This window comes from Balaenoptera physalus (genome assembly GCF_965194825.1).
Source record: "Balaenoptera physalus genome assembly, chromosome: 19".
NCBI classification, from domain to species: Eukaryota; Metazoa; Chordata; class Mammalia; order Artiodactyla; family Balaenopteridae; genus Balaenoptera; species Balaenoptera physalus.
In genome coordinates this window covers 11,021,266-11,036,923 of record NC_138900.1, presented here as the reverse complement: position 1 = coordinate 11,036,923, position 15,658 = coordinate 11,021,266, and the positions used below count along the sequence as shown (strand labels likewise).

Below are 15,658 nucleotides of genomic sequence, written 5' to 3'. Positions count from 1 at the left end.
TGTATATAAGCATGTACATCCACGTTTCTATTTCAGGGCTGGAGCAAGGAAAGTATAGAATGATCCTGGAGAAAATTTGCTGTGCCAGAAAGTAGGAAAGAGTGGTGGGACATGTAAAAAGATCCAGCTTGAAGAGACTCACGCTGGGTAAATCTGAGCAATTTGACCATAAAATAAATAATTATCATACAGAATATGAATAAAGAGGAAGGGAAGGAAGGGCTCTCATAATAGAATGCCAAGCCATAAATATATAGAAGGAATGGTGTAATGTAAAAATCATCATTTACAACCATCATAGTAATTATACGTTCTGGCAAGAATAATCAATGAATTATAAAACTACTGGTTGAAAGTTTATGAGGAACAGGATGCTACAAAACCCAAAATATCTCTCCACAAAGTAGTAGTAATCACAAAAGGAAATACAGTAGGTATAAATTTGGTGAACACTACCTTAGCCAAGAGATGAACATTATCAATAACAGAACAAACCAACATTTTAGATCTCTGGGATATGATGTACTGAGAAGGATGCAACGTTGCTTCAGTATTATTACTGACAGAAATAAACCAACTCTTACCACAAGGAAGCATCCAAGTTGAGAGTCTCCTATTTCACAGTTATGACCACAGGCAGCATAACTGACCAAAGGTCCCAGCTGCTGCTCTTAAATCCGTCACCACGTTTGCATAGAGGCCAGTCTTTCCCCTGATTGCTCCTAGTCAACACAGCAGGGATCCTAAGGCAGGCCATTTCTTGGATACCAGGATTCCTCTGTCCAGTGACCTTTTTTCAAGGACTCCCTGACAGCCTTGAAGGATTTTACTTAGATTACAAGGCAGTCCAGGATGATTTACCAAATCTTTCTTCCAAATCTTCACTCAGGGACAGACTTGCACTATGAACTGATAGTTCTGCCAGCCTTCCAGAGCTCCCTGCCATTTTCTCTCAGATGTTTTCCCTAATAAAATATTTGTTCATTAAAGTATTTCTCAGCACTTTGCCATCTAGTTCTTGGAGGACCAGGACAAACCCCAAACGCTAGAAACATCCCTTTTTGGCTCTTTCTAGTAACCTTCCTTTCCCTATGGTAGCCACTAATTTGTAATGGTGTAGATTCACTTAGCCTATTTTGTACTTTATATAAATGGAGTCATGTAATAGGTACTATTTTGTGTTGGCTTCATTTGCTCAGCATTATATCCATGACATTTATCCATATTGTTGGGAGTGGATAACTTTGATTCATTTTCATTGGTGGATATTATTGCAGTGTGTAAACATATCAAAATCTATTAATCCCATTATTGGTGGGTATTGGGTACTTTCCCATTCTTGGCTATCACAGTTAGTGGTGATGTGAGCAATCTAGAACGTGCCTTGTGCACTTGTTTGAGGGATATTTCTATGGGTGGAACCAAAGGGTTATAGGGTATATGTTCAACTTTGGTAGATACAGTTGACCCTTGAAGAATGCATGGGCATTAGGGATGCATCTGAGTCTTTTATTCCATAGATGTTTTAAAATTTTCTCTCACTTTTGGCCCATTAGTGGTGCGTTTGGATTTACAGTGTTTCTTAACTTTAAAATAGTCCAATTTTTCAATTTTTTCTTTCACAGTTTGTGATTTTTTTGGTCTTGTTTAAGAAATTCTTCCTACTCCAAGGCAAAAAGGCTGTTCTCTTACGTTTCTTTCCTAAAGCATCATTGTTTACTTTTCAAATTTAAGTCTGCAGATCTTCTGGAATTTATATTTTTGTATCCTATGCAGTAATGATTAATATTTTTCCCATATGGATATCCAGCTGACTGAGAACCAATAGTTGACCCTTGGACAACATGGGTTTAAACTACACAAGTGCACTTATACGAGGATTTTTTTTCAATAGTAAATACTGCACTACTACACAATCCAAGGTTGGTTGAATCCTCAGATGCAGAATTGCCGATTATGGAGAACCATGTACGTACAGAGGACTGACTATAAGTTATACTTGGATTTTCAACTTAGCAGAGGGTTGGCACCCCTAACGCCCTCGAACCCTAGTTCAAGGATCAACTGTATTAACAAGACTTCTTTTCCCTCTCTGCTGCAGTGTTTTCTTTTCTTTCTTTTTTCTTTTGGCCGTGCTGTGTGGCTTGCAGGGTCTCAGTTCCCCGACCAGGGATTGAACCAGGGTCACCACAGTGAAAGCGCCGAATCCTAACCACTAGACCACCAGAGAACTCCTTGCAGTGTTTTGTTTTTACACGTTGTTATAATGTCTGTTTCAACATGGATTTTGATGTCTATCATCTTGTCTATCCTTGAGCAAACACCAGACTATCTTATATTGTAGATTTATAGTAAGATTTAATGTGACTAGTATCTTTCTTTTCATTCTTCTTTCAGATTGTCCCAGCTCTTCTTTTAGCTCTTTGCTTTTCCAGATAATATTTATAAACATCTCATCAATTTCCAAGGGAAAAAATGCTGATATTTTTATTGGGGTTTCATTGAGCCTATAGATCATTTTGGGGATTACTGATATCTTTGTAATATTGAATCTTCAAGCCATGAATATCATTATTTTTAAGAATTTCTCTTGGAGAAAAATAAAAGTGGATCCCATGTAATAAAATGTACATAAATAGACTCCAAAATATTTAAAGGACCTACATGTGAAAGATAAGTCTAGAAAGTTAATTTTTAAAAGGTAGAAATATATTTTTTCACCTGAGGAGTTTCAGAAGCACAGATATTAAGAAATTATTGTTTTATTATCTTATATCTTATAATTAAAGATTTCTATTCCATGAAGAACACAATAGAAAAATTTTAGAAACACGTGCCCAATTAGGAAAGGATACTTGTAATTGGTAAAACTGAAAAGGTATTAATAATCAGAATATGTAATAGAAATGAGGAAGAAAAAGATAGCATCCACATTAGAAAATGGGGCAAAAGGTTTAAGTAGACATTTATAGATGAAGCTACCAAGCATTTGAAAAAAAGATCAAACTTATTAGAAATCAGAGAAATTTAACTAAAACAAGATACTACTATACATTTAATACACTAGCAAAACAGGGTGATGAGTCGTCCAAATGAAGGTAAGTGGTTGCACAAAAACCTGACGCACAACTCTTGGTAATCTGGGCTGGTGTAGCCATTCAGGAGGTCAATCTGGCTATATTATTAAAGTATACACATTTGCTATGAAATAATTTCATTCTTGGGTATGTATTCCAAAGAAATTCTCAGATACGTCTATAAACAGAAAGTAAGAAGATGTTTATTGTTATTGGCATGGCAGTTGGAAGAGTATAGGTAAAACGTGGGTGCAGAAAATGGAATTCTGTGAAACAAATTGGATGGGTGAATCTTAAAAATACACTCCTGAATGAAAGAAATAAACATCAGAATGAATTTTATGACACAATATTATTTATATAAATTGAAAATATACACAAGTGCACATTTTGCACAAGAACACACCCAAAAGAAAACACATCAAACAAATTAGAATGGTAGCTGACGGGGTAGAGAAGGGAGTGGAGGGTGCCATAGGGAACAGGAGGTGAATAAATAAAACTTTTAATTATGTTACTGTATTTCATCATACTATATCCAAGATTTCAGTTTACTTGTAGTGGAAAGAAATCCTGTGTGCTATGTTGCCTTAAGTCAAGAATAGTTCTTGGAGGATATTTTCCTGAAAGAATTTAGAACAAATTTTTGGAAAAATCTTTGTTTATACCATGGATGATCTTTTTGGTTTTTTTTTTTTTTTTGGTGGTTTTTTTTTTTGTTTGGTTTTTGTTTTGTGTATGTGTGTGAGATCTACTTTATTTTGTTTCGTATTTCATTAATCTGCTCTTATTTTTTTCCATCTGCCTTCTTCCGTTTTATTATTCATTTATTAACTTCCTGAGATGTTTTCCGAATCAATTTTCAACTTCCTTTCTACTTTAATATATGCATTTAAGGCTCAACATTTCCCTCTATATATGTGTTAAAATCTCCAGATCCAATTATGAATTTGAATGTTTCTCTTCATGGTTCTGTCAATTTTCGCTTTATAAAGTATGAGCTGAAGTTATTAGTTTCTGATAACTTGAAAGTTTTATGACTGTGAAGTGTCCCTCCGTATGTCAAGTAATGCTTTTTTTTCCCCCTTACAGTTCACTTGGTCAAATATCAATGTCACAGATATTTTATAATTACAGAAATAACTTCAGACCTAGGATGTTGATGTCTGTCTCTAGAAAGGATTTTCACTTGCTTCTGCACGGGTTGTAAGATGCTAACAAAACACGTTCACCTTTACACAATTTCAGGGAAAGGTGTTTTGGCGTTTGGCTTCAGTCCCTGCCAAAGAAAGCCCAGTTTCCTTCTCCTCTTTTTCCAATGGTGAAACTCTTTGGGGTTTACCAGGAAGCCTCTGTGGCTGGTAATGCCTTTATGTCGCTTAGCCTCTTGAAGACGTCCAAAGTTCTGAGCTTGTACGCCTTTCAATGAACAGAATCTACACTCTTCCGAGGCCGACACAGTAGAACGTCAAGACTGTCTGAGACCTTCTCAGGGATTCCGGAAAGTGAAAACCAGGGAAGTTGGGCACTTCCGCATCAGGGGAGCGAGGCTCTGTCCGTTTTCCGCGCGAACCTTCGGGGGAAGTGTAGTGTAGGAGGGCGATACTGTAACCGGTACACGCACGCAGACAGACAGACAGACACACAGACACACACACACACACACACACACACACACACACACACACACACACACACACACAAAATCCCTTGTGGGACATGTAGTCCAGAGCTCGTGCTGGCACACACACCCACACACACCCTTGCATTCTGGGACATGGAGTCCAGAGCTCGTAAACTCGTGTAATCCCATATACTGCAGCTACAGTAATGCCGCTCCGTAAACGTTTCCCCGCGGAATTCTGGGAAATGTGGTCCAGGAGCTCCGGGTTAGTCGCAGGCACTTCCGCCCCAGGAGGACAACGTAGCAGCCATCTTTTGCCTGATTATGGTGTTTCAGGTCCGCCCTTCACGACCCATTCAAGCTTCCACGACATGCGCCTGGGGCCAACATTTCCAGACCTTTCATTTGGGGAGAAAGAGGAGGAGCGGCTAAAAGCGGAGGTTTGAGGGCCTAGAGTGGTGATGTACGTCCCCCGGGCGGAGCTTCTTTGCGTTTGGTAACGTACCCGGGATGGGGTGGGCACAAGTCGTGCCTCCTGGGGTTTGAGGGTCTCCCTGGTTTTCTTCACCCCTAACCTGACCCCGCCCCCCCACCTATGAGCTAGCCCTACCACTATATATGGCGTCACACTGGGTGAGTTGCTTAACTCCTCTGTGCTTCCGTTGCTGTTCTGTAAAAGGGGGAAAAAACAAATGCCTTCTTGATATAGTGTTGTGAGAAAAAACGAGATAGCACAAGTAAAAGGTCTACAACTGCCTGATGCATTGTTGTTATTAATACTACTCTAATTCGGGAGGCACCCATTTCGCAGCGGGATTCTGTGAGCCCAGGAAGCTGAATTGTCCTGGACTCCTGGTCTGTTTTGGAAGGAGAGGACTTCTAGCTGGTACGGGGGCGGGAGGGGGTGCGGTATGAATTATTGGGAATGGAAACACAGCCCTGGTATTTCACAGTCTCCTTTCCTTCCCCAGCCCTGACTTCTCAAAAAGCACTGCACGGAGGAAGAGGCAACAGAGCCCCACGTGAGTAGGACTTGGCATTCTTCTACTTAAGATATTCATATAAATTGTAGAACGTATGGGACATGGGTAACGATTATAACTGAGCCTTGGTCACTAATTTCCATTCTAAAAGCTTTATGCAAATGAACACATTACCATCAGGCAGTGGCTCTGTGAATTGGTACTGCTGTTTTCTCTACTTTAACGATGAGGAGATGGGGGCAGGGAACACAACTGTGTTGGCCCGTCCTCACCCAGATGGAAGGAGGCAGAGCTGGGGTTGGGACCCAGGCAGTTTGAGTCCAGCACCTGAGTTTGCTAATCCCTTTGGTATATTCTCCTTGAGCATAGGGTACTGGCTAGAATCATATCATGAAAGTAGGTTGGGACTTAATTGTGGGGACCTTGAGAGCAAGGTTTAGGCTACTGCATGAGTTTTTTTTTTTTTTAATTAATTAATTTATTTTATATTTTTGGCTATGTTGAGTCTTCGTTTCTGTGCGAGGGCTTTCTCTAGTTGTGGCAAGCGGGGGCCACTCTTCATCGCGGTGCGCGGGCCTCTCACTATCGCGGCCTCTCTTGTTGCGGAGCACGGGCTCCAGACGCGCAGGCTCAGTAGTTGTGGCTCACGGGCCTAGTTGCTCCGCGGCATGTGGGATCTTCCCAGACCAGGGCTCATACCCATGTATTGGCAGGCAGATTCTCAACCACTGCGCCACCAGGGAAGCCCATATTGTATGAGTTTTTAAGATAGTTTTCTCAACTGGGTCACTTATTATATTTCAAATAATATGTATATCATAGAAGTAGCATAATCATTATGGAAAAATGCAGATATATACCTAAAGAAAAATTTTAATTATCTATAACTTTAGGATGTAAAGATAACAGTTGTTAATGTTTTAGTGCCTTTTTGTCGAGCTGGATTCACCAAAGCCCTACTCAGTCCAATGATTTTATTCCCACACTAATTATTGTCAACTATCAGGGCCCCTTTCAAAATCCTGACTTGAGCAGAAGACAGCTAGCAAGTGTAGAGTCAAAATGGAGGTCGTTAGAAGTTGTGAAGGTATATCTCTCCCAGGCTTTGGGGAGTGGAATCTTTGCCATCTTTTGTACTAGATCGAACCCGGGCCCCCTGCATTGGGGGTGTGGAGTCTTATCCACTGCACCACCAGGGAAGTCTCCCATTTATTTCTTAAACTTTCCTATATTTATAACGATATAATTATAATTCAGATTCCTGTCTTTTTTAATTTAAATTAGATGTGAACTGTCAAACTATTTTTTATTGTTGTCGCAGAATCCTGGCTTTTATTAGTTCTCTTTACCTCTGTGCATAATTGTCAAAACGGTACTTCCTGTTTAAAAAGAAACAATGTATTTTTATACCTTTTGTAAAAAGTTGTTCACGTCAATTTAAATATTATTGTTGCAGTAACAAAATCCTTAGGAAGACGAGCAGAGATTTCAGAAGTCTAAAGACTCTCACATAACAGGGCAACAACATATGACCTCCACATGTCTGGCAGTGTTCTGTTGGTAGAAATCACACCTCTAAGGATAATTTCTAACTAAAATATCATCTGCTTTACCGCAGTTGCTAAGAAATAAGAAACCCTGACGATGGTGTTCTCAGAGCTTTCTACCTTACAGCAATCTCAAGAGGTGGATGCCATTGTTCTCCCCCACTTGCAGATGACAGAACTGAGGCGAAGAGATGTTAATAACTTGCCCAGGATGACACTGCTAGTGAATGGCGTAGCCTGATCGCAGCCCACGCATATTGACTCCAAAACCTACTCTTACTTACATGGTCTCTGTTTACACCATACTCAGAATAAGAATGACCACTGTGGAAGCTGCAGGCACACTGTGAGGGGGCCACTGTGTGTGGATGGGCAGGTCATTCCTCACACAGCCGCTGAGAGGGGTCACGGGGGCATCTGGTATCCGTGTGGGGCTCTGCTCATCAAGCATGCTCGGCTGCAGCCACCCTGAGGACTGGGAGCCTTGGTAATTCACAGTGAGCACCACGTGGGTTAGTGACTTTTTTTTTTTTAACCAGTTTCCATTGACTTCTTTCTTCTTTCCCTGTCTGTCTTCCTAGGACTCTGCACTTCCCCAGAAGGAGAGAGAAAATGAGTACATTCCAGGTGAGTAGAGCTTGCCTTTCTTGCTGTTAAAAACACCATTTTTGTACTCAGATTGGACACAGGCTTTCCTCTTTTTTTTTCTTTTTTTTTTTTTTTGATTGGAGTATAGTTGATTTACAATGTTGTGTTAATTTCAGGTGTACAGCAAAGTGATTCACTTTTACATATATATACATATATTTTCAGATTCTTTTCCCTTATAGGTTATTATAAAATATTGAGTATAGTTCCATATGGGTTTTTCTCTTTCAAGGAGAGTGTAAGCATATGAGGACCTGAGTGTGCCATGTGTGCTTTTTTAAAAATTCCTGTTACATTTAATTGGTTTCGGTTTTAATTTTTGTTTTATTTCATCATTTTTTTATTTCACAAATAAAAGAAAAATTAAGGGAAATGAAGAACATCTTCCACTTTACTGCTTACCTGCTTACAAATGAGCTGCTTTTATACTTCTGTAATCTTTTCATCATATGTATTCATAGCTGTGTAGTTGTATTTATAACATAGATACAATTTTAAATTGTTTTTTTTCACTTAATACTAGCTAACATTCACTTTTAATTGCTTTATCATGTTCCCACAAACTTATGCACCTATTTTTTAAACTATTCTTTTTTCATAGACATTTAGTTTAAAGACTTTTACTGTTTTAGGAACACTACAGTGACAGTGTTCCTGATTTAACCTTTTTCTCAAAATATCTGTTCTGAAGAATATTGCCCCTTTTTGCCCTTAACATACTAGGTTTAGGTACTCAGAGTTGAAGAGGTATGTTTTATATGTGGTGCCTTGGATGTTATTTGGTATAATATTCAAATACAGCACAGCACAGCAGGATCAAACTGCTGCTTCACGCAGAAAACATAATGTATTGTTAGAAGTTTTCTCACGACCAGAGTTAGATTCAGTCTTCCCCATGCTTGAGTCAGACCCTTTGTGTATTTTATTTACTGGTTTGTTTCTTTTTCCGTCTTATATATTTTTCTAATCAAGTAATACATAACCTTAGTTTAAAAAGTCTAGTGGTACTTAAAGCACTTGTCACTGCATAGACACCTCAGAACAATTGTATAAAGAGGTGCTTGGTTTCATCTTTGTTTTAAATGTAAAGAATAGGGGTTGTGAAAAAATGAGGAACCAACTCAGACTCACCCAGAAAACCAAGGGTCTGGAGTCAGAGTATTGCATTCGTGCGAAAGACAGAAACGGGGAAAGAGAGAGTTTTCATTCAGAGACCTGGCATGGCCTTTTGGTTAATTTCCACATATAACTCTCCTCCTCAGCTGGTTCCCACCTCAATGAGAAAGCAGGTGCCATCAAATACTGCCGGGACTAAATTGGTAACTGTTTCTGGGGCTCTTGGCAATAATAATTAAAAAGTGAAAGCTTTTTAGTTCAGGATCCAGCAGTTAGAATTCTAGGGAGTTTACTTATGAGTTGTCTGAGAGCCCCAGGTAAATACACAAAGCTTTCTCTTTCATAGCCGCACGTCCGGTGAGGCTGAGGAAAGTCAGTGTGTGGCATTGGCAGGATGGAAGCAGGGGGTGCTGGGAAGTCTGCACACCGCACAGGAGCCGGAGCAACTTCCCATCCTCCTCCTGTCCTCGGGGCTGCCCCTCTTCCACTGGCCACTGGGTATAAGATTGAGTTGGTGTTGTTTGTCGTAGGAGGCGGTGACCTTCAAGGACGTGGCCGTGGCCTTCACCGAGGAGGAGCTGGGGCTGCTGGACTCGGCCCAGAGGAAGCTGTACCAGGATGTGATGGTAGAAAACTTCCGGAACCTGGTCTCAGTGGGTGAGGACAGCCTTTCTCTGCGAGTGTCTTTGTGACCTTGGTGTTTCAAGGCTTTGGGCCCCTTGAGATGGTTCCCTGAGTTTGGGGACCAGACTTTTGCAATTCCTGTGGGACATGAGAGGATGTCTCTGGTCTTTCTAAACAGTGTGTTTCAGGTCCTTTTCATTTGTTTTGTAAAAGAACTGTAAATCAATGGTATCTTGCTGTACCTTGTGTATTCTTTTTCAGATTTCCCTCCCTGCCATTAGTGGATTATAAAGCCAATTTATTGAGCCCTACGTGCGATTTTTTAATGAAATAAAATAGTATAGAAAATATCAGAGTTTCTTAGGAAGAGTACAACACATTGCAGCAAAAACTCTGGCCGATGGCAGAGTGGTGTGAGAGCCAGTGGGAACAGATTTCATGAAAATAGACATTGGTTAGAAATAGGTCATTCAAGCTTCGTTTTAGTAATGTATACTTCTACATGTGTATCTAGGTTGTGAAATAAATGCTGTTTCTTCATTGGGTCGTGATACAAAGTTTGAAAAACACGGCTTTCAATATCTTGAATATGCAGTTGGAACTCAAATTTCTAGTAAACTTTAGCTCTAGCCCGTTCATGTTAACTTGTGACTTTGCATGTTCTCCTTCTTCAAACGAGATACAAAACAGAGAAAGAGCAGAGAGGCTTTGGTTGATGAATTCAGCAACCCAGATAGAAATTTAGGTAAGAACCAAGCGATCCTGAGTTCTTGTGGTTAGCTCTCCATCTGTTTTGCTTCTCACCAGCCCTGTGCTGTCCATCACCTGGTCCCAGTTGGAAATCTCTTTCCCGGATTATTGCATAGTCTTTGTACTGGTCACCTGTTCCCATCCTTCTCCTCCCACAGTTTGTTCTTTAAGTGGCAAAGTGATCTTTTGTAACTTTAAGTCAGGTTATGTTCTTGTTTCAAAATTCTCTTGTGGCTTCTTTTACTTAGAATAAAAACCACTTAAAGTGGCTTCTAGAGTCTTCTGTGGGCTGCTGTTCGTTCCCCACCACCTCCCTGAATACATCTCCTCTCCTCCCTCTTACCCTATCTTTTCCAGACCTGCAAAGGTTGCTTCTGCCACAGAGCCTTTTCCTTGTTCTTCTCTCTGCCTGGAATACTGTTTCACCTGTAATCTTTTAGGCCTCTTTACTTCATTCAGTCATTCACCTTTAAGATGATGAGAGGGCTGTCCTCTGACCACCCCATGGAAAATACAGTCTTCTTTCTTACTCTCTCTGCCCTGCCTTGTTTTGTCTCTAAGCATTTCACTCATGTACATTTTTGTTCACCTGTTTCTCACCTCTCTTTCTTCCACTGGAGGGTAATCCAGGAGTGGAGGAGGAATTTGGTCTGTTATGTTTATTGCTCACTAGCCTCATTGCTTAGCATAGTCTTGGTACATGACAGGGACTCTTAAATATTTCTTGAATAAACGAATGAGTTAATGGATAGAGAAATTAGCCTTCCATGAAAATAGCTAGTAGGCAATGAACAAATCCAAGTGAATAAGGGATATTGCCAAATGTTTTTTTGTCTTCAAATGAATTCCTAGCCTAATTCTAACTTCTCAGGTGCCCATAATGTGTATGTGTGTGTTTGCCTTTCTGTACAAGTTGGCCCTCATCAACTTGCACAAAAAACATGTATAGAACCTGTAATTATAACCAAACTGAGTAAAACGCTTTCCCTGTGACTTCCCTTGAGCGCTTAGTAGCAGAGCATATTCATATGTCTACTTCTTAGGTAGCTCTCCTATAGAAGGAAAAAAAATTCTATTTCCTTATCCCTTATACCAGGGGAGAACAGGTCTCAGAAAACAGCCAGCTGGTGAGTTAGCCTTTCCCTTAAAAGATTTGCCCCGCTGCGTCACATTTGCTTCCTCCAAAGCCCACCTCACTAATGAGAAATCGATCTTTGTTAGCTCTACAAACATTTTGTGTGTTGTGTGGGGATTCGTACGTATCCTGTAGAAGGTATTTTAGATAATGTCACCTTGAGTGCTTTGATGATTCTTTAATAGTTTCTAGTCTGTTTCTTCTCAGTACTTATCACAAGCTATGGAATTTATTCCCAGCTCACTCATAAACCCCAATCTTCACTTTGGAACTCATTCTTGTTAAAGACCAATGTATCTGTGTCCAAAAATTTTCCAGGCTGTTTTTAAAGAGACAGCATTCTTCCCTAGCCTCTAAATTTTGACTCCTACTTGGCAGGGGGAGCAGGGGGACGTATTAGGCAGCACAGATGCCTCAGAAGGATCCAGTGCATAGGTTTTCATGCTTTTTTTTACCCCCACTGATTCTTAGAACCTTTTTTTTAATTTATTAATTTATTTTTGGCTGCATTGGGTCTTTGTTGTTGCACACGGCCTTTTCTCTAGTTGTGGCGAGTGGGAGCAGCTCTTCGTTGCAGTGTGCAGGCTTCTCATTGCGGTGGCTTCTCTTGTTTCGGAGCACGGGCTCTAGGCGCGTGGGCTTCAGTAGTTGTGGCACGTGGGCTCAGTAGTTGTGGCTCACGGGCTTAGTTGCTCTGCGGCATGTGGGATCTTTCCGGACCAGGGCTCGAACCCGTGTCCCCTGCACTGGTAGGCGGATTATTAACCACTGGGCCACCAGGGAAGTCCCGATTCTTAGCACCTTTGATATTCTCCTCAGCACTAACCCCCTTGGTGTACTGCTGCCTCTGGTGCAGCCTTTCAACTTTTCAGCAAAACTGTACTTTCCAGTCCTTTTCCTATATCTGATACCTGACTTGTGAAAGCTCTTTTGCTTCTCTGACTTGGTTCAAACTTAACCTGGGATTCAGAATTGTAGAGAATCCTGGAAATCAAACTGGGGTTCACCTGTACATGCATTTCTTGAGCCCTGACTAACTGCCAGGCACTGTTAAAGCTGTGAGCACAGCAAAATGCTTGTCTTTATTGATACTGTATTGTGGTAGGAATGACATGTAATTTTTGAAAGATGATTTAAATAGTATGTCAGATGGTAGTCATTTTGTTTTAAATGGGTTTCTTTAATGCTAAGTATTTGGGAGTTTAATGGACCATCTCTTGGTTTCTGTCAGTATATCAACCAGAGAACTTCATTTGTGGTGTGAAAGATAAGCTGAACCATCCTGAGGTTCATTAAAGTTTCATACTGTGTCTTAAGTGTAAAATCTTGAATCTTTGAACAAAGCTTTCACGTGTCCACATCTCTGAATTCTCTGTCCTTATAGAAGAAAACAATCAAAGTGAGTTGAGGGCCGTTCAAGACAGAGGATCACGTGAAGACCTTTCCTGCCGGCAAATCTGGCAACAAATTGCAAGTGACTTAACCAGATGCCAAGACTCCGTGATAAATAGTTGTCAGTTCCACAAACAAGGTGATTCCCCCTGCCAGGGTGGGGCAGGACTCTCTATTCAAATTTCTGAAGATGAGAACCATATATTAAATGATAAAGCGGGTGATCCCAGTAGTACTGGAAATCCAAGGTGTGCAACTTTGAGAGCCCAGGATTCCTGGAGGAAAACTTCATTGACTGAGTTGCAGAATTATCAGAATAGACACCAGCAAATTTCCATGAAAAATAAACTGTGTCAGTGTAAAGAGGATGTTGACACCATCAGTTGGATTTCACATCACCTTGATGCTCATGGAGTACACAAGGGTCAAAAATCTTACAGCTACAGTGATTATAGAAAAGATAGCATGAGGGTTTCAACACTGGATCAGAAAACTATGATTCACACAGGACAAAAACCTTACCAGTGTAATGAATATAAAAAAACCTTCACCAATCTCTCCACCTTTGATCTTCACCAGCAATTACACTCAAAAGAGAAGTCTCATATGTGCAGTGAGTGTGGAAAAGGCTTCCGTTACAGCTCGGTTCTTCATATTCATCAGAGAGTTCACGTGGGAGGAAAACGCAGTGAGTGTGATGAGTGTGGCAAGGAGTTCAGTCAGAGCTCACAGCTGCAGACTCCTCAGAAAGTCCACACTGTAGAGAAACCGTTCAAATGTGGGGAATGTGGGAAAGGCTTCAGTCGTAGGTCAGCACTTACTGTTCATTGTAAAGTCCACACGGGAGAGAAACCTTATAATTGTGAGGAGTGCGGGAGGGCCTTCAGTCAGGCCTCTCACCTTCAGGACCATCAGAGAGTCCACACTGGGGAGAAACCATTCAAATGTGACATGTGTGATAAGAGCTTCAGTCGGAATTCACACCTTCAGTCCCATCAGAGAGTCCATACGGGAGAGAAGCCATACAAATGTGAGGAGTGTGGGAAGGGCTTCATTTGTAGCTCAAATCTATACATTCATCAGAGGGTCCACACAGGAGAAAAACCCTACAAATGTGAGGAATGTGGGAAAGGCTTTAGTCGGCCTTCAAGTCTTCAGGCCCATCAGGGAGTCCACACTGGAGAGAAATCATACATATGTAATGTGTGTGGTAAAGGCTTTACTCTGAGTTCAAACCTTCAGGCACATCAAAGAGTCCATACAGGAGAGAAACCATACAAATGTGATGAGTGTGGGAAGAGCTTCAGGAGAAACTCCCATTATCAAGTTCATCTGGTTGTCCACACAGGGGAGAAGCCCTATAAATGTGAGGTATGTGGGAAGGGCTTCAGTCAGAGTTCATATCTTCAAATCCATCAGAAGGCCCACAGCATAGAGAAACCTTACAAGTGTGAGGAGTGTGGGCAAGGCTTCAATCAGAGTTCACGACTTCAGATTCACCAGCTGATCCATACCGGTGAGAAACCATACAAATGTGAAGAGTGTGGGAAGGGATTCAGTCGAAGAGCAGATCTTAAAATTCACTGTAGAATCCACACCGGAGAGAAACCGTATAATTGTGAGGAGTGTGGGAAAGTCTTCAGGCAGGCCTCAAATCTTCTGGCCCATCAGAGAGTCCACAGCGGAGAAAAACCATTCAAATGTGAAGAGTGTGGGAAGAGCTTTGGTCGGAGTTCACACCTTCAAGCCCATCAAAAAGTCCACACTGGAGAAAAGCCATACAAATGTGAGGAGTGTGGGAAGGGCTTCAAGTGGAGCCTGAACCTCGACATGCATCAGAGGGTCCACACAGGAGAGAAACCATATAAGTGTGGGGAGTGTGGGAAGCACTTCAGTCAGGCCTCAAGTCTTCAGCTTCATCAGAGTGTCCACACTGGAGAGAAGCCGTACAGATGTGACAGATGCAGTAAGGTCTTCAGTCGGTCTTCACAGTTACAGTCTCATCAGAGAGTGCACACAGGGGAGAAGCCTTACCAGTGTGAGACCTGTGGTAAGAGCTTCAGTTGGCGCTCCAATCTAACAATTCATCACAGAATCCATGCTACTGATAAATCCTATAAAAGTGATAGGAATGGTAAGACCATCAGAGAGCCCACACAGGAAAAAAGTTCCATAAAATGATTAAAAAACAAAACAAAACAAAACTCAGGTGTCATGTGAATTCTTCCAATCATCAAGTTCAAAAGAAAAAAAAATCACTTGTTTCATTAAAGTCAGTGTTTCAGCTATAGCTCAGCATGTCCCAGTAGTCAGGAGGCCACACAGCAGAGAACCCTGGTAAATGGTGTAGTAAGGACTTCAGTTTGAACTTTGACCTCTATTAAATATTACTCAGGGGAGAAGCCTTAGTATGAGTTTTAGCAGGCCTTGTACGAAAGTATGATGGACATGCCAAAATTTATGCCCATTACAATGTAAGCTCCACGAATGCAGAGGCCTTTGTTCTGAATCTACAGTCTGAACATTGCCAACTACTTTGTAGGTGCTTGATATTTGTTAAATTAATGAATGAGGAGAAACTTTTTGAAAATTATGTTGCAATCCCCTCCAAAATTTCATAAAAATTTGTATTCAGAGCAGTTAACCTAAGTGTGGCCTTAAAAGTAATTCAGGGAGACAAAGAGTTGAAGTGTTAGAAAACCACTCAGTACTGCAATTTGTAATATTAATGTGGCATCGTCCTGTTATGATTAGCTCCTCTT

The 15,658-nt window shown here is 41.0% G+C and overlaps 1 protein-coding gene across 5 annotated transcripts; it reads left to right on the top strand.

The window, feature by feature from the left end:
- The first annotated feature begins 1,125 nt into the window (after positions 1–1,125).
- On the top strand, positions 1,126–15,100 carry ZNF226 (zinc finger protein 226). 5 transcript variants are annotated; one of them, XM_082438626.1, is made up of 5 exons: positions 1,126–5,141; positions 5,673–5,723; positions 7,813–7,858; positions 9,526–9,652; positions 12,889–15,100. In XM_082438626.1, the coding sequence occupies exons 3-5, from the start codon at positions 7,844–7,846 to the stop codon at positions 15,075–15,077; spliced, it is 2,331 nt and encodes a 776-aa protein (XP_082294752.1). In that variant the 5' UTR covers positions 1,126–5,141; positions 5,673–5,723; positions 7,813–7,843; the 3' UTR covers positions 15,078–15,100. The 5 variants fall into 5 exon arrangements, with proteins under 5 accessions (XP_082294752.1, XP_082294751.1, XP_082294750.1 ...); XM_082438625.1 differs by having other exon boundaries at positions 1,126–5,164; XM_082438624.1 differs by having other exon boundaries at positions 1,126–5,197; positions 9,529–9,652.
- The last annotated feature ends 558 nt before the right edge of the window (positions 15,101–15,658 follow it).